This window comes from Heterodontus francisci, chromosome 14, assembly GCF_036365525.1.
Source record: "Heterodontus francisci isolate sHetFra1 chromosome 14, sHetFra1.hap1, whole genome shotgun sequence".
Taxonomy (NCBI): Eukaryota; Metazoa; Chordata; class Chondrichthyes; order Heterodontiformes; family Heterodontidae; genus Heterodontus; species Heterodontus francisci.
This window is the reverse complement of record NC_090384.1, coordinates 13,423,305-13,442,031: the sequence shown is the minus strand read 5'-3', so window position 1 is coordinate 13,442,031 and position 18,727 is coordinate 13,423,305. Positions and strand designations below refer to the sequence as shown.

At 53.5% G+C, this 18,727-nt stretch overlaps 1 protein-coding gene across 1 annotated transcript in view; it reads left to right on the top strand.

The window, feature by feature from the left end:
- Window positions 1–18,727, top strand: part of LOC137377244 (myosin-binding protein C, cardiac-type-like) — a 182,559-nt gene that overhangs the window by 106,747 nt on the left and 57,085 nt on the right. The window contains exons 21-24 of the mRNA XM_068046785.1: window positions 3,197–3,362; window positions 6,447–6,553; window positions 7,692–7,721; window positions 7,825–7,964. Of these exons, the coding sequence (XP_067902886.1) occupies window positions 3,197–3,362; window positions 6,447–6,553; window positions 7,692–7,721; window positions 7,825–7,964 (443 nt within the window). The remainder of the gene's footprint in view (window positions 1–3,196; window positions 3,363–6,446; window positions 6,554–7,691; window positions 7,722–7,824; window positions 7,965–18,727) is intronic.

Below are 18,727 nucleotides of genomic sequence, written 5' to 3'. Positions count from 1 at the left end.
TTGCAGAACAAGCAGAAGCCACCCAATATCTCAGTGCTGCAGTGGAAGCTCAGACTGTGCACATGTAGGCTCAGTTTGTTACCACTCAGGTTCATTCTGCTGCATCATAGCTGTGCATACCATTGTTCAAAGGGGCTTGAGGGGGTCCCTCAGCAGTCCAGCAATCTATCCTCCAACACAGTGCTAGGATTACTGAGGCACTGCCCAGGGGAGTGGCAGTGACTCTGTGGAACACAGTCCTGCTGTCCTCACTCTCACACTGACAGCATTTGTCCTCCCACTCCGCCAGTGCCCTTGCTGTTTCCTGTTAGCAAACCAGCCCAGATTACTGCCACCCTTGTCGAGATGCTGCGGTCCGAAGCTGGGCCTTCTCGAGCCAGATCTGCTCAAGTTCATCCTCCAAGGCTATCTGCAGTCTCCTCCACTGAAAGTCAGTAGCTTCCACCAGCCATGCTGCAGCCACTGGGGTAGCACAGTGTAGGAGTGCTAGGACAGGCAAAGACACACAGAAAATCGACACACAGCGAATGCATAAGAACGATTTATTGACTTTTATATGAACATTGGATGGTTTGATGTATAAATTTAGTTTGGAATGTTTGTTTTATGCTGCTTTTATTTCAGCCTTGTGGCCAAGAGGGAAATGTGATGGTCAGTTAGAGGGAGAAGGTAAGGTGTGGGAATGTTGGCGAATGGGGAATTAGGGTTCACTGGTACTGCAATTCAATAAGCCGATCATGGACAGCCCGGCTGTGTTGGGTGCCTCATCCCTTCCTCCTCTTCCTCAGCTGGTCTCTGTATACCTGGTGCCATGGGCTGTGCCCTCGTGTGCAGCCTGCAGCAAACCACCATGAATCTTGACATCTGCTCTGCTGAGTTCTGCAGGATTCCTCCAGAGTGATCCAGGTAGTGGAATCAGTGTTTAAGCATCACAATGGCCTGCTCGATCACATCTGGTTTGGCAGCATGGTTTTCGTTACATACATGTTGCCCACGTGTACATTTGTTGGGCTCCTGAATCATGAACTATGTGGTCAGTGGAAAGCCCCCTTCACCTAGGAGCCACTCTCTGGTTTGTCATGGTGGTTCAAATGTGGTTGGCACAGCAGACTGCCACACATTGAAGACATCATAAGCTGCCAGGATAGTAGGCATTGACCTGTATGATAGGCTGAGTAAGGTCGCACACCAGCTGCATGTTGAAGGAATGGAATCCCTTCCAGTTCTGGTACATCTCAGTTCACACGTGGCACTAGCAAAGTGACACGTGTGTAGTCAATCCCGCCCAGCACCATGGGGAAGCCTGCAATCCTTCTGAAGCCATGTGCTTGCTCTGCTTGCTTCTCTCTGGCAAGAGAAAATGAAATGTCTGCCAGTCTCTTCAAATACAGAGCCTCAGTGACTTGCCGAATGCAAAAGTGAGTGGCAAACTGAGAGGTGTTGCAAATATCCTCTGTTCCAGCCTAAAAGGAGTCTGACGCACAAAGGTTCATGGATATGGTCACCTTGACAACCACTGGCAATGCCGTCCTTGCCCTGCTCTGAGGCTGCAGTTCTGTCAGATTTCAACAAGCACATCCTTAGTGAAGCAGATATGTCTGACACCCTGTTCCTCACTGAAGGTCAGGTAGGGGAATTGCTCCTTGAACACTTTGGGCAGATGTGACCTCCAGCTGAGAGCATTCTCCCCATTCTCCTACTCCTCTCTCTTCCAGCAGCTTGTCCTGCTCTGTGTTGCCTCTGTTCATTCTTCCTGCCATGTTGTAGTCCAAAGAGGAATGCAAACTACTGGACCCAAGTCTAAGAGCAATTGAATTGTGCAGAATCCTTGAGGTCAGGACAGAATCCTTCAGCATCTGCCACAACGCTCCTTGTTGACTATAGCAACCTTAAACAACTCGATAAACTACCAAACACTCATGCAATCACAGCAACAGCCAGCAGAAACCAATTGACAACTAACTTGAAAGTAGTTGATGATTCCTTTAAGTAAGATAGTGGGGCGGTCCTTCCTGCTGCTGAATGCATGTTCTGTTGTGCAAGGTTGAGAGGGGGTGTAGCTGGCGTATTGAGCTCCAAAATCGTAATGTTGGCATCAAATCTGCATTTCACACTGATAGACGTGATGATCTGCCTACTCTGCTTGTTTCCATCATTCGCTCTCTGCACGTGTGCTGATGCCCTCACCAAAATGGCGCCCAGCACGGCTGGCACCAGAGATCTGCACATGTGCCATGGACGCCAATTTGGATGTAAAACGGCACTCATAACACTGAGAAAGTGGGTGTTAAGGAACTGAATTTCACAGCCAAATGAGGTTAAAATGAAACAGAAAAAGGAGGCTCATGATAAATGTGGAAACTGAGGAGACTCTGACCACCATCTTCAAATAATCCTTGGATATAGTGCCAGAGGACTGGAAGATTGCAAATGTTACACTGCAGCTTAAAAAAGGGAGAGAGATAAACCCAGTGACTACAGACCAAATTAGCCTAATGTCAGTGGTGAAGAAACTTTTAGAGACATGAATCTGGGACAAAATTAATTGGCACTTGGAAAATGGGGGTTAATAAATAAAATCACAGATTTGTTAAAGGCAAATCATGTCCAATTAACTTGATTGTGTTCTTTGACAAACCAATGGAAAGGGTTGCTGAGGGTAGCACAGGTGATGTTTTGTACATGAACTTTCAAAAGGCATTTCATGCAGTACTACATGTTTGCAAATAAAGCCTATGGGATGAAAAGGACAGTGACAGTGTGAATATGAAATTGGCATTAGGACAAAAGTAGACAGTAGTGGTGAATGGTTGGTTTTCAGACTGGAGGGAGGTATACAATGCTGTTCCCCAGGGTCAGTATTGGGACCACTGCTCTTTTTGATATGTATTAATGACCTGGACTTATCTATAATGTGGGCAAGTGATAATTTATTAGTGCGTTCTCACACTGAGGACTGAGTTCTCTAATTGCCCATTGTCAAGTTGCAAGGCACAAATAGACGACTAGACCTTTAAATTATTGCAGCCCATCAAATATTTGAGCTCTCCTCAGCCTTTCCATTTCCCACAGCAAATATTGGATAGAGACCCCAGTCCTAGTCATCTGGGCCAAACTGAGAGGTGAAAGATCAGTGTCACAGCCTGGTTTTGGAGACCGTTGCCTCACATTCTCCTTCATCTCCTTGTGTCTGCAGAGAAACAGCTGGAGGTTTACCAGAATATTGCGGATCTGACAGTGAAGGCCCAGGAACAGGCCGTCTTCAAGTGTGAGGTGTCTGATGAGAAAGTCAAAGGGAAGTGGTTCAAGAATGGCATGGAGGTTGTGCCCAATGACAGATTGCAAATCACACACATTGGCAGGTAAATGGGGTGAGGGTGGTTCTAGTGTCTGGGGGTAATGGGAGGAGTGGGTGGGTGTAGTGTCTGGTTGGTGGGTTTTGTATTATACAAGAGGGGAGACACTTCATTAACATATTTAAATCAGTCACCCACTGTACAATTAGGAGCCTGATTTAAATTTAGCTGCTGCCCAATGGATTTTCCAGGCCTCAGGAAACCCAGAAGTGAAAGCGAGGAGGAAGCTGCTGGCTCCAGATTATAAGAGCTTCTTAGAGCAATCCTCGTGGGTCAGGAGTGCTCCCCTTGCAGCCTCCATTCTGCCCATCACAGCCTTTCTTTCTCTCCTGCTGTGATTGCCAATCCTCCAAGCTTTGATCTCTCACTCCCTCCCCCTTCCCGATTGCAGCCTCCTGCCACTGGTTTACCTGCCCAGCCACCGGTCAGCCTGTCAATTTGGCAAGCTACTGGGCAGGAAGTGCAAGAAATGAATTCCATTGAGATCCAATTGTTAAATGGAGTGGAAGCTCCCTGGCCCCGGCCACTTTCAACCTATACTGTCGACTGAGTTCTACCCCCTTGTCCTCTAGACATAAAGGCTAGCATTCCATTCGCCTTTTTGATTATTTTCTTTACCTGTTCATGATATTTTAATGATCTATAATAATGATTTTAATGTACCTGGACCCTGAAATATCTTTGGACCTCCACTGTTTCTAGCAGTTCACTATTTGGAAAGTACCCTGTTCTATCCTTTTTAAGTCCAAAGTGGATGACCTCATTTTTGTCTACACTGAAATCCAATTACTTCAATTTTGCCCATTACATAATCTAATAATATCTCTTTGTATTGTTACACTTCCATCTACACTGCTTATAATGCCATCTGTCTCTGTGTCATCAGCAAATTTAGACATGTGGCTTTCTATCTCATTATCTAAGTCATTACTAAATATGATTAATTGTTTTGGCCCCAACACAGATTGTTGCAGGACACCACTAGTCACATCCTGCCAATGAGAGTAACTGCCCATTATCCCTACTCTCTGTGTCCTGCCTCTCAGCCAATTGCCGAACCAGGTCATTAATTTGCTTTCAACTTTCACCAACAGTCTCTTATGAGGGATTTTATCAAATGTCTTCTGGAAATCGATATAAATAACATCCATAGACATTTCTCTGTCCACTACTTTAGTCACCTCTTCTTAAATATTCAGTCAGATTGGTCAGGCCTGACCTTCCCTTTATAAATCCATGCTGGTTCTCTCTGATCAGCTGAAAATTTTCTAGGTGTCAGTCACTCCATCCTTAATTATAGACTCTAGTAATTTCCCGACAACATATGTCAGGTAAACTGGTCTATAATTCCCTGGTTTCCCCCTCTCTCCTTTCTTAAATAGCAGAGCAGCATGCACAATTTTCCAATCGAAAGGAACGGTTCCTGAATCGGGAGAACTTTGGAAGATTATAGTTAGGGTATCTGTAATGTTCTCACCTACTTCCTTTAAAACCCTGGGATGGAAACCATCTGGTCCTGGAGATTTGTCATTCTTCAGTGTCATTATTTTCTCCATTACTGTTAAATGCTTATGCTAAACTTTCCTGATTCTTGTCCCTGATTCACTATTAGTCCTTGGGATTTTTGGCTGACTGCCTCTACTGTAAATAATGACACAAAGTAATTATACAACATGTCCGACATTTCCTTATTTTCATTGACAATATTACCTTTACAGCTCCTGACCACCCTCTCCTTTTCCTAATATAACTGTAAAAACATGTTGTGCTGATTTTGATATCCCTTCCAAGTTTCTTTTCATACTCCCTTTTTGTATCTCTTACTATCTGTTTTGTCACCCTTTGCTGTTCCTTGTATCTTTCCCATTCACCGGGATCTGTATTTTTTTTTTAACACTTTTGCATGCCTTTTCTTTTAGTTCGATCTTGTCTCTTACCTTTTTAGTTGTCCATGGCTGTCTTTTTTGGCAAGTAGAACTCCTGCTACTTGGAGTGTACGCTATATTGAGGGGTCCAATTGCATAGTGGTTATGTTATTGGACTAGTAATCCAGAGGCCTGTACTAATGATTTGGAGCTTTGAGATCAAATCTCTATTATTATGAACAATGTACTTGAAGTATTTAAAAACACATTGCTTTAATAATGTCCTTTAGGGAAGGAAATCTGACATCATTACCTGGTCTGGCCTATATGTGACTCCAAACCCACAGCAATATGGTTAATTCTTAACTGTCCTCTGAAATGGCCTAGCAAGCCATTCAGTTATATTAGAGAAGGTGGTTTCACCACCACATTCTCAAGGACAGTAAATTCTGGCTTTGCCAGCACCTCTCACATCCCATGAATGAATTTAAAAAAATTATTCCGTATCACATTAAATTCTTTCTCGAACCCATCCCACTGATCTTCTGTCATTTTACCCATTAACAGATTTGCCCAGTTTATTGCGGACAGTCTCTATCTTATCCCATTGAAGACAGCCTTACCTAAACCTAGAATCTTAGCAGCTGTTTTGCATTCTCCCTTTCAAACACTACACTGAACTCTGTCATATTATGATCACTGCTCGATAAATGTTTATGCACCTTTAGACTGTTAACTAAAACTGGCTTATTGATCAATACTAAATCTAGTATCGCACTCCCCCTTGTTGGTTCTACGACATTTTGCTGCAGAAAACTATCCTGGACACACACAAGAAATTCACAACCTTTCTAGTCTGCAAGTCTGCTTATCCCAATCTATATGAAAGTTAAAATCCCCCATTTAAACCACTCTGCCTTTACTACATGCTTGTCTAATCTCTGCACTTATACATTCTGCCACTTCACAGCTGCTACTAAGGGGCCTAACAACTCTCAATACAATCCTGAATCCTTTTCTATTTCTTAATTTTACCAGTAAAGTCTCCACTGCATGTGTGCATCCCATTATATCCTCTCTTAACATTGAAGTGATTTCATTCACTGAGGCTACTCCTCCCCCCTCTATCATTTTCCATCCTTCCTGTAGACTTCACAGACTCACATGGTTACAGTTTGTTGTATTGCTGTCAGACTCACATCGCTGTTATGTTTGTGCTCCACAGAATCCACAAGCTTATGATTGACAATGTGAGGCCACAAGATGAGGGCGATTACACCTTTGTGCCTGATGGGTTTGCCTTCAACCTCTCAGCCAAGTTGAATTTCCTGGGTGAGCTACACACATTGATGGGTTTGGGGCTGACAAGTATTGCTGCAGTGAAGCCAACTCCCCGAGTAACAGTCTGCACGACAGCAATGTAGAGATAAATGGAGTCTACCGACAGTGTTGGGATTGTCTAGGGTAGAACAGGTTGAGCTCAATGCTCACCATTCCAGCCTCTTCACGGGTTTTGTTGCTTAATTCAGTGAACTTGCAACTGGATAGTCGAGCCCAATTAAACTGGTTTCCTTGTTAGTAACCTTTCATTAGGCTGTTTACTCAGGGGAATCTGGCAGATGATCGGTGCTTGATTGGTGACATGTGAGTTCTGCCTGATTCTTATAATTGGATCCATTTTCCTCGACACTGTACACACAAGGTCAGATTTTATTCCAGCAACGGGGGTCCCAGTAGCAGGCCAGAAGGAAGGGGAAGAACCTGCATCAGTCCTCCGTCAGATCCCTGCAGCTGTTTCACGGTGGGCAACCAATTAATTGCCCACCGTCGGGAGTGGCATCCCTTTAAGGGACAAGCTGCTGGCCAATCGGAGGGCTGGCAGCTCTGCAGTACTGGCACCGCCACTGGGAGCGGTGCCAACTGCTGATCCTACAGGAGGCCCTTCCGTGCCAAAGACGTCAGAGACCCCAGGACGCAGGTGAGTGGGGTCGGGGTCACCAGGACCAGTCAGGTAGGCCCGATGACGGGATGGGGGTTAGTGAGAGTGGAGAGTGCGTCTTGCCAAGGGGGCGGTCATTGCTGCCAGGGGTTCCTCCAGGGGCCATGAATTGCCTCCAAAGGACTGACCCGCCCCTCCACACCCGCTCGGGTGCTGCCAGGTCTGACCTGGCAGTGCCTCCACTCAGTGGCAGACCCCTCCGTCTTCAATAAAATTGGAGACATTAAATGGCCACATAAGGGCCTCAATTGGCCTGAGGGAGGAAAGCAGCCCTCAGCTTTCCCCCACCCACCACCCGGATTAAATAGCAGTGGGTGCAGGCAATACTGGGCATGGTGCCCCCTGCCATTTTATTTCCCCCCCCCCCTCCGCCTCCGTTCCCATCTGTAAAGTTTCAGGTTTTCCACTTTATTATAATGTTGTACCATTTTCTCTCTCCCTTTCTCTCTCTCTTTTCCTCCATCTCTCCAGAGGTTAAAATCGACTATGTGCCCCGACAAGGTATGATTTTTTTTACACTTATTCTAATGTTAACTGCACTGCCAGTGCTGCATCTTTGACCATTCCCTCAGTGTGTTAACACAGATGTGTCTGCACTCCATAGATCCTCCCAAAATCCACTTGGACTGTTTGGGCAGCATCCCTGATGCCACCATCATTGTCGTGGCTGGGAACAAACTGCGGTTGGACGTGCCCATCAGTGGGGATCCAGTGCCCAATGTCATCTGGACCAAAGCTGACAAGGTAGGACCGGAGTGGGGGGATGGAGCTCCCAATCAGCCCCCTTTAATGGAGGCAAAACTTGGTGGACCTGCATCTGAACTTTGAGTAAGCTGAGGGTACACCATATATACTGTACAGCTCACCAAGAAGGGTATGTAACAGCGATCAGCATGGAGATGAGATTAAGAGTTTCAAACAGTGGTGAACAGCGAGTGACTCTTGGAGCACGTCACAGACGGGAGCATGTTCAATATACGTTGATTACACCAGGTCAAAGGTTCTCAATCCCGTGTGACCTACTTTGATTTGCGCTGCTAAGCAGCATTTCCACTGGCTCTGGGGCTGAGGGAGTGCTGGGCTGGGTAACAGTAATCTCAATACCATAACCCTCTTATATTATTGGGGACAGAGAGCATCTGGGGATCTCTGGGCCTTGAGGGGCCTTCAGCTGGATGATAACAGGCAAGATCTATTCTTCCAAATCAACCCTATGGCCTCCCTGGTCTGTTGGTTTTTGTACAGGCACCCACAAGGTGTACAGTAATATACACTTCTGTACACGCGCGCAGTGTGCAGAATTGCACACTTCTGCACGCGCGCGGTGCAGGGCAATGCACACTTCTGCACGCGCGCGGTGCAGGGCAATGCACACTTCTGCACGCGCGCGGTGCAGGGCAATGCACACTTCTGCACGCGCGCGGTGCAGGGCAATGCACACTTCTGCACGCGCGCGGTGCAGGGCAATGCACACCTCTGCACGCGCGCGGTGCAGGGCAATGCACACTTCTGCACGCGCGCGGTGCAGGGCAATGCACACTTCTGCACGCGCGCGGTGCAGGGCAATGCACACTTCTGCACGCGCGCGGTGTCGGGCAATGCACACTTCTGCACGCGCGCGGTGTACGGCAATGCACACTTCTGCACGCGCGCGGTGTACGGCAATGCACACTTCTGCACGCGCGCGGTGTACGGCAATGCACACTTCTGCACGCGCGCGGTGTACGGCAATGCACACTTCTGCACGCGCGCGGTGTACGGCAATGCACACTTCTGCACGCGCGCGGTGTACGGCAATGCACACTTCTGCACGCGCGCGGTGTACGGCAATGCACACTTCTGCACGCGCGCGGTGTACGGCAATGCACACTTCTGTACGCACGCACGCACAATATAAACAGTGACTATAGCTGTATGAGTCTGTATATGTGTGTATGTGAGTTTCTGAGTGAGAGTACATGCGTGGGTAAAAGAGTTGAGCTCGATGAGCTGCTTATGGACTCCCCGACATTTTTCCAGCAAGTACAAAGGTGAGGGGCGGTCCAAATCTTCCAGGATCTGGACCCACGACTTCACCTACGCACTTCAGGACTCTACATGCTGTAGGTCCCTCAATGCGCCCTTCTCTTTTCAATGCGCCCTTCTCTTTGTACGCCTAACAAAGGGCCGGGTCCGTGACAACATGACCGAGACAGGACTCCAAGTCGAGCACCCCCCCTCTCTAGGCACCCGATCTCGACTTCCGCCTTTTGGTTGACCCTTCTGGTACTCCGGACAGAAGACACGGATGTGAGTCTTTCCAAGGAGGGGAAGCCCCCCTGCTTCCTTCTCCAGTCAGCCCAGAATCGTCAGAACGAGTGCCGGAATTGCCCGTCCTCCAGCAGCCAGTTGTTAAAGTGCCAGTACGCAGACCCTGCCACGTGCGGAGCGGAGTGAACTCTGCCCACACCAGTTTGTGGTCCGAGCACGGTACCAGCCGCATGGAGGCCGCCAGGAGGCAGGAGGCTCACGCCTGTGAAATGTAAAGGTTATCGATTCAGGACCCTCCTCCTCCAAACCTCCATGTGAAGGCGCTGGAGTCAGGATGGAGATTCCACCAGACGTCCACCAAGTTGAGAGAGCTGATCAGTTCCCTCCATTTCTCCACCAATGCTTGGCCACGCTGGGGACCAGAGCGATCCCCCACCTCGAGGGTGCAGTTAAAATCCCTTCCCCCCCACCCCCCCCCACCACGAGGATGATGCACTCGCCACTATCGATGGAGCTCAAAAGAAGTGCGCTTGCAACGCGCCGGGCCTGGGCGCGTACACGTTCACAAAGTGGAGCGGCACGCTACCCAGGCGAACGGCGAGGTGGAGCAAGCGGCCCGGCACTAGCTCCTTGCCCCCCAAGATCTCCAGCTGAAAAGTCGGGGCCAACAAGATAGCCACCCCACTAGAAATAGAGGTGAGGTGACTCATGTAGACCCCACCCTGCCACTCCAGGAGCCAGGTGGCTTTGTCTCCCGGAAAGGTGTGGGTTTCCTGCAGAAAGCTCACCGCATATCTCTCTTCCCTGAGGACTGAGAGATTGTGAAATCTGCTGTGAGACCCCCTGCTGCCGTTGATGTTGAGGCTGGCTATGGTTATCTTCATGTCAAAGGTACTTAAAACCCGTCACCAACAGCTCACTGTGAGGAGGGAGTGGAAGTGCACCTGGCCCTCCACTCCCCCAGCAACCTATTGAGGAACGCATTATATCGGTGCCTCTCAACCAGTTTCATGCCCAGGTCCTTGCCCGCTTTCTTGAAGGCGGCAGGGACGGACTGAATGATCAGCGCCAGATTCGCCCAACGGCCGAGGGCCAGCTGAACTTTATTGTGGCAACCCCTGCAAGCCGCGAGGAAATCCCGGAGTTCTAAAGTGGGGATGAGAGGAGACTTGGTGGGAGGCACGAGGGACTCCACCACCTCAATGGCGATGGAATCAAGGTCGTCCTCCGTGCCCCACACCGAGTCCCCATCCTCCTGCGGGTCGTCACCGCCAGCGGCCGACACATCCACCACACACTGTGGGGCTGACATTCCGGCCGCGCCAGCTGGTCCTGCCTCCGTCACAATCCCACCCCCAGGATCGATGGTGGAGGAGTCCTCTCTGGGTTCTAAAATGGAACTGGAGCCTGTGGGCGCCAGCGGTTCAGGACCCCCCTCTACCTCCATCCCCAAGCCAATGAGCGGTCCAGGGGAGATGGAAGTGCCTGACTCCGGAAATCCTGCCGGAGCTGGGATTGGAGGCGGAGAGAGGAGGCCATCTCCTGCCCTGCCAACGCCCACAGGACCAGCAGACAGGGAATTACACAGATTGTCTGGGTCGGGCACATCTCGGGCGGCAGAGTCAGGCTGTTGGGAGGGCAGCCCCTCACAGGTCTCGCTCTCACCCAGGACACCCGACCCATCGGCCAAAGGATTGATTTATCCCGTGGGGTCCACAGATTCCCCTACCAAGGGCGGGCCCCCCACCTCAGGAGTTGACAAAATCACAAGGGCATCTCCCGCACCTTCGTTCTGAGGGGTGGAGGGCTCCCGCCCAGGGTTCGAGGCCCTGATCGTGCTGGTGGCAGGGGGAGCCTGAGGACCCACACCAGGATCAGGGCATTCTTCAGAGGAGGGACGTCTCCTCCTCTTATTTCAGGAGGGGCGCGGAGGATCAGAGACCTCCATGTCATCAGGGGCCTCTGCCTCCACACCCACCTTTTGCCTGGTTACCCTGAGCCTGAGCCCAGCCCTGGGGCAGGTGGATTCCCCGGGAGCGGGCCTTGGGCTGAGCTCAGACTCGGATAGTGTCACGGTGTCCAGCGTACATGCCTCTCGATGTTTATTTTTCCTCCGCGCCTTCCTTCCACTTGGATGGGCACCCCCGTCCTCGCTGGAGGCCGTGAAAACCACAGCCTCTGGCACCGACTGAACGGTATCTGATGGAGGTGTAGGGGGTGGGGGTGGGAGGAGGTGCAACGGCGCCACCCTGGGCTGCCGAGGTGGAGTTGCAGCCGGGAGGTTGGAGCAGTTCTTACGAACATGCCCCACCTGCTTGCAGACATGGCACCGTGCCCCGTCCAAGGTCCAGAAGATGCGGTAGGCCGTCCCCTGGAACTCTACATCAAAATGGCCCTCCGGGACCTCCTCCCACGCCAGCTACATAAATAGCTTGCGGCGGAAGGAGTAGACATGTCGGAGGCTGTGCTCCCGAAGACCGAGTGGGATCCGACCTTACCTCCCCCAGATGGTGCAGGTGGGGGAGGAGGAGCTCATTGGGAATGAAGGGCAGGACATTTGACAATATTATGCGCTACGCAGTGGCCCCCAGAGGGTCCACCACAGTGAGCCCTTTATTCAGGGCCAGGGACACGGCCCGCTCGGTCTTCAGGAAGAACACAGCCTTCCCGTACATTTTTGAGGCTGCAACAATGACCGAAGGGCCGACGACCTCAGCCATTGCCTTTACACAGGCCTCTATAGACATATTGGGGTGGGGATAGCTCTTTACCCCATGGCTCGATGTAATTAATTTAAAAGGTGATGGGTTCACACGGTCAGCCACAGAGGCTACAGCCACATAGGTATGAAAAGGCCCCGCCACCGGTGATGATGGGCCTGCCGTGGGTTCAAGAGCCAAACCCACCCCAAGTTGTAGGCAAACAAACAAACAAACGTTTCCAAGAAAAAGCAGCTAGTAGGTTTGGGGAGAGGCTGAGAGTATACAGGAAAGGGGAAAGACAGGCGGAAAGGGGAAAGACAGGCGGAAAGGGGAAAGACAGGCGGAAAGGGGAAAGACAGGCGGAAAGGGGAAAGACAGGCGGAAAGGGGAAAGACAGGCGGAAAGGGGAAAGACAGGCGGAAAGGGGAAAGACAGGCGGAAAGGGGAAAGACAGGCGGAAAGGGGAAAGACAGGCGGAAAGGGGAAAGACAGGCGGAAAGGGGAAAGACAGGCGGAAAGGGGAAAGACAGGCTGCAAGTGATGACTTTGCTTTTTTGCTTAAAGGGTGGTACTCAGAGCACTCTACCCACTCCTGGCCTTCCGGTCGTGGGAGGGGTCTTCGCCTGGGCTGCCCAGGCACTAGCTAGATCCTTCTGTCTCTATAGCCAGGCAGCTTCAGCTGACCCAGGCTGGGAAATTAGGGTGGGGAGGGAGCTTCCTTGTGTAGTCAGTGCAATTGCACAGCTCACTGCAGAATTGTACAGCCCCCACCCCTTGTTGTTCCAGCCTCTTCCACCTCCCACAACAGTCCAAATGAAATAAAAGTCTGGTGTTCGACACCCACCTCAAAATACAGCCTTATTCCCAAAATCTTTCCTCCTCTGCAGCAAAAGTTGTTCAAAGTTTTTGCAGTTCTCTCCTCAACTCTCCCTCTCCAGCAACTGACTGCAGCACTGCCAGCTGCACCTCGTTGAGGCACTCAGGCTTCCCAATCACAGAGCAGCCAATCCCATGCCATTCCTGTCCTGGGAGTGTATGATGGGGACAGTGCAGAGGGAGCTTTACTGTGTATCTAACCCCCGTTTTTTTTTTTATTTTTAAGGTGGCCTTTATACCCTAGGCCCCTTTTATATATTATATGTCGAGTGGGCCTTTATTCCTCAGGCCCCCATTTATATACATTTTTTAAAAATAACTTTATTAAAATCAAGTAAAATACAAAAAACTCAAATTAAAATGCCATTCTCGGCATCGACAATGCACTCCAGACCCTGCGGTGCCCACCGGTCACGGAAGGCCTCAAGCGTACCGGCGGACACCGCATGCTCCTTCTCCAGGGACACCCGGGTGCGAACGTAACAGCAGAAGAGGGGCAGGCAATCGGGGAGGACAGACCTCCCCCCAACGGCCCGCAACCTGGACCTGTGAATTGCCACCTTGGCCGGGCCCAGGAGCAAACCGACGAGGAGATCCTCCCCCCGGCCCACGCCCCTCCGCTCCGGGTGCCCAAAGATCAGGAGCTTGGGACTGAAGTGCAGCCAGAACTTGAGGAGCAGCCCCTTCAAATATTGAAAGAGGAGCTGCAACCTCGCACACTTCATATATACGTGGAACACGGACTCGTCCAGGCCACAGGAAGTACAGGCGGCCTGGGAGTCTGTGAAACTACTTAAAGGTCTATTGCACGGGACTGCCCTGTGCAACACCCTCCACCCCAGGTCCCCGATGTAAAGGGGGAAGACTTCCGCGTAGAGAGACCTCCATCGGGGTTTCCCCTCGCTGCCAGATGGCAAAGCGGACCGCCAGGGCGTGTCTGGCCGGCTGACAAGGGCGAGGAAGTGGAGAGTGTGCAGGAGCAGCCCGTACAGGAAACCCCTCCGCGCCAATTGGAATGGCACGGAGGGCATTTCCGAGAGGCAGCTCAGATTGTGCGGGACCAGCTCCCGAGGAGGCTTTCGGGGCCTGGATCCGATGAGCAGCTCAGGCCAAGCGGAGGTCAGCTCGGCCGGGAGCCATCCGCACCTCCGAGTCCCCTCGCCACCCGTTGTGAGGGGTGTCCCGGGGGCTTCGGCTACTCCTCCGCCCGCCGGTCCGTCCCCGGAGTCGGCTCGGACAGTCGAGGCGCTCTCCTCCGCCGGAGGGGGAGCGCCCTGACTGGAGGCGACCATGTTCCAGACTCGGAATAGATCCCGGTAAAAGACAGGCAACTCCCTCAGAGAGGCGCGGCTAACGGACTCCGCCGGGAGCTGCGTGTCGTCTTGAAGGCAGTGACACTGGCGGAAAAAATACGTCGTCAGCGCACACCATCTGGGAGGACGCTCGACATACAGGTATCTCTGCAGGATTCGAAGGCGGAGAGTCACAGCCTGGGTGCGGACGCACACCAGCGACTGACCGCCCTCCTCGATCGGGAGACTCAGGACCGCGGCAGAGACCCAGTGTTTCCTCCTGCCCCAGAAGAAATCGACGAGTTTCTTCTGGATCTTGGTGGCAAATACAGGGGGCGGGGCCAGAGTGACCAACCGGTACCACAACATGGAGGCCACCAGTTGGTTTATGACCAACGCTCGGCCCCTGTAGGAAAGCACTCGGAGCAGTCCTGTCCAGCGCCCCAGCCGAGCGGTGACTTTCGCCTCCAACTCCTGCCAGTTTGCCGGCCAGGCTTCCTCAGCGGGGCTAAGGTGGACTCCCAGATAGAGGAGGTGCGTGGTGCTCCACGCAAAAGGTGTCATCTGGTCCGGCAGGGAGTCCACCCGCCACTGACCCACCAGGAGTCCGGAACATTTCTCCCAATTGATCCTCGCGGAGGACGCGGCAGAAAAGGTCTGCTGGCAGTCGCGCATCCTCCGCAAGTCAACTGGATCTGTGATTGCGAGGAGCACGTCGTCGGCGTAAGCCGAGAGGCCGACCCGCATGGCCGGCTCGCGCAGAGCCAATCCCGTCAACCTCCTGCGAAGCAGGCACAGGAAGGGCTCCACGCAGATGGTATACAATTGGCCGGACATGGGGCATCCCTGACGCACTCCTCTCCCAAAGCGAAGGGGCACCGTCAAGGACCCGTTAACTTTGACAAGACACTCTGCGGCGGCGTATAAAAGTCGGACCCGGGCCACAAATTGCGGCCCGAGTCCGAAAGCGCGCAGAGTCAAGAAAAGGTAATCGTGATCCACCCTGTCGAACGCCTTCTCCTGATCGAGGGAGAGAAAGGCGACCGACTGACCAGTCCTCTGGGAAAGATGGATCAGGTCCCGGACCAGGTGGATGTTGTCCTGGATGGACCGGCCCGGGACCGTGTAGGACTGGTCGGGGTGGATCATGTGGGCCAGCACGGAGCCCAGGCGGGTAGACATAGCCCGGGCAAAGATCTTATAATCCGTGCTGAGGAGGGAGACCGGACGCCAGTTTTTAAGCAGGCGGAGATCGCCCCTCTTCGGCAGCAGGACGATGACCGCCCTGCGCCACGAGAGGGGCATCTCCCTGGTCGCCAGGCTTTCCCCCAGGACCCGCGCGTAATCGTCCCCCAGGACGTCCCAGAATGCCCTGAGGAACTCCACGGTCAACCCATCCAGCCCTGGGGATTTGCCCCTCGAGAGCTGGTGGAGGGCGCCAGTCAGCTCCGCCAACGTGAGCGGAGCCTCCAATCTTTCGGCGCCCTCCGGGCTGACCTGCGGCAGGTCCTCCCACAAAACTGTGCGCGCATCCTCGCTGGACGGATCCGGAGAGAACAACGCACTGTAATAAGTACGGACCAGGAGGCCCATTCCCTCCGGATCCGTGATGGAGGATCCGTCATCGGCCAGCAGCTCGACGAGATGCTTACGGACCCCCCGCCATTTTTCCAGCAAGTAGAAGAAGGGTGAGGCGCGGTCCAAATCTTCCAGGATCTGGATCCGCGACCTCACGTAGGCACCTCGGGACCCTATGAGCTGCAGGTCACTCAGCGCGCCCTTCTTCTCTTTGTACGCCTGCCACAGGGCCGGGTCCACGACGGCATGACCGAGGCGGGACTCCAAGTCGAGCACCTCCCTCTCAAGGCGCCCGATCTCGGCTTCCCGCCTCTTGGTCGACCCCTTCGCGTACTCCTGACAGAAGACGCGGATGTGAGTCTTGCCCACATCCCACCATACCCTCAAGGAGGGGAAGCCCCCCCGCTTCCTTCTCCAGTCGGCCCAGAATCGACAGAACGAGTCCCGAAATCGTCCTCCAGCAGCCGGTTGTTAAAGTGCCAGTACGCGGACCCCGCCCGCGTGTGGAGCGGAGTGAACTCTGCCCATACCAGGCGGTGGTCTGAGCACGGCACCAGCCGCATGGAGGCCGCCGAGACGCAGGAGACGTCCGCCTGTGAAACGTAGAGGCGGTCGATTCGCGACCCTCCTCCTCCAGACCTCCACGTGAAGGCGCTGGAGTCGGGATGGAGATTCCGCCAGACGTTCACCAAGTTAAGGGAGCTGATCAGTCCCCTCAACTTCTCCACCGACGCTTGGCCGCGCTGGGGACCGGAGCGATCCCCCACCTCGAGGGTGCAGTTAAAATCCCCCCCGAGGATGAAGCACTCGCCGCTATCGATGGAGCTCAAGAGAGCGGACACTTCTTCAAAGAAGCGCGCTTGCAACACGCCGGGCCTGGGCGCGTACACGTTCACAAAGTGGAGCGGCACGCTACCCAGGCGAACGGCGAGGTGGAGCAAGCGGCCCGGCACTAGCTCCTTGACCCCCAAGATCTCCGGCTGAAAAGTCGGGGCCAACAAGATAGCCACCCCACTAGAAATAGGGGTGAGGTGACTCATGTAGACCCCACCCTGCCACTCCAGGAGCCAGGTGGCTTCGTCTCCCAGAACGGTGTGGGTTTCCTGCAGAAAGCTCACCGTGTATCTCCCTTCCCTGAGGACTGAGAGATTGTGAAATCTGCGGTGAGACCCCCTGCTGCTGTTGATGTTGAGGCTGGCTATGGTTATCTTCATGTCAAAGGTACTTAAAACCCGTCACCAACAGCTCACTGTGAGGAGGGAGTGGAAGTGCACCTGGCCTTCCACTCCCCCAGCAACCCATTGAGGAACACATTAAACCGGCGCCTCTCAACCAGTTTCACGCCCGTGCGCTTGCCCGCTTTCTTCAGGGCGGCACGGACGGACTGTATGATCAGCGCCAGATTCGACCAACGGCCGAGGGCCAGCTGAACTTTATGGCGGCAACCCCTGCAAGCCACGAGGAAATCCCGGAGTTCCGCCGTGGGGATGAGAGGAGATTCGGTGGGAGGCCCGAGGGACTCCACCACCTCACTGGCGATGGAATCAAGATCATCCTCCGTGCCCCACAGCGAATCCCCATCCTCCTCCGGGTCGTCACCGCCAGCGGCCGACACATCCACCACACACTGTGGGGCGGACGTCCCGGCTGCGCCAGCTGGTCCCGCCTCCGTCACGATCCCACCCCCAGGATCGATGGCGGAGGAGTCCTCTCTGGGTTCTATTGTAAAACTGGAGCCTGTTGGCGCCAGCAGCCCAGGACCCCCCTCCACCTCCGTCCCCAGGCCAACGAGTGGTCCAGGGGAGACATAAGATCCCGACTCCGCCAATCCAGCCGGAGCCGAGACTGGAGGCAGAGAGAGGAGGCCATCTCCCGCTCCGCCAGCACCCACAGGTCCAGCAGATGGGGCAGCACTCTCAGTTTTCACCGGGTCAGGTGTCTCCTGGTTGGTGGTGGACTCCGGCTGGGAGGCCCGACCCTCTGGGGCCTCGCCCTCCCCTTCATTCAGGGCACCCGACCAAGTAGCAGTGGCGGAATGGGCGGTTTTCCCAGGCTCCCCCACCACAAGCAGGGCCCCACTTACTCCTTTAGGAGGGGCCTCACGTACCGGGGCCATCCCCTCCCCTCCATCCTGAGGAATAGAGTGCTCCTGCCCGGACTTTGCAGCCTTGGTGGTGGCGGTAGGGGGCACCTGAGGACCAGAAACAGGAGGCAGCTCCCCTCCAACAGATGGGCCCTGCACCTCAGGGCCCTGTGTTATTTCTGTGGAGGGGTGCCTTCTCCTCTTTTTCGCACTTGGGCGCGGAGACTCAGAGACCTCCATGTCATCAGAGGCCTCCGCCTCCGCACCCTTTTTTCCTTTTTTAGTCACCCTGGGCCTGAGCCCAGCCCTGGGACAGGTGGATTCCAAGGGAATGGGCTTTGGGCTGAGCTCAGGCTCGGGTTGAGTCAAAGTGTCCAGGGGACGCGCCTCACGATGTTTCTTTTTTCCCCGCGTCTTCCTTCCGCTCGGACGGACGCTCCCCTCCCCGCCAGAGGCTGTGAAAACCACAGCCTCCGGAACCGACTGAGCGGTGTCTGTTGGATCTGCGGGGGGAGTGGGAGGAGGTGCTGTGGAACCACTCTGGGCCGCCGAGGTGGAGCTGGCGGCCGGGAGGTTGGGGCAGTTCTTACGAACATGCCCCACCCCCTTGCAGACGTGGCACCGCGCCCCACCCGAGGTCCAGAAGACACGGTAGGCCGTCCCCTGAAACTCTATACCGAAGTGGCCCTCCAAGACCTCCTCCCGCGCCAGCTGCATGAATAGCTG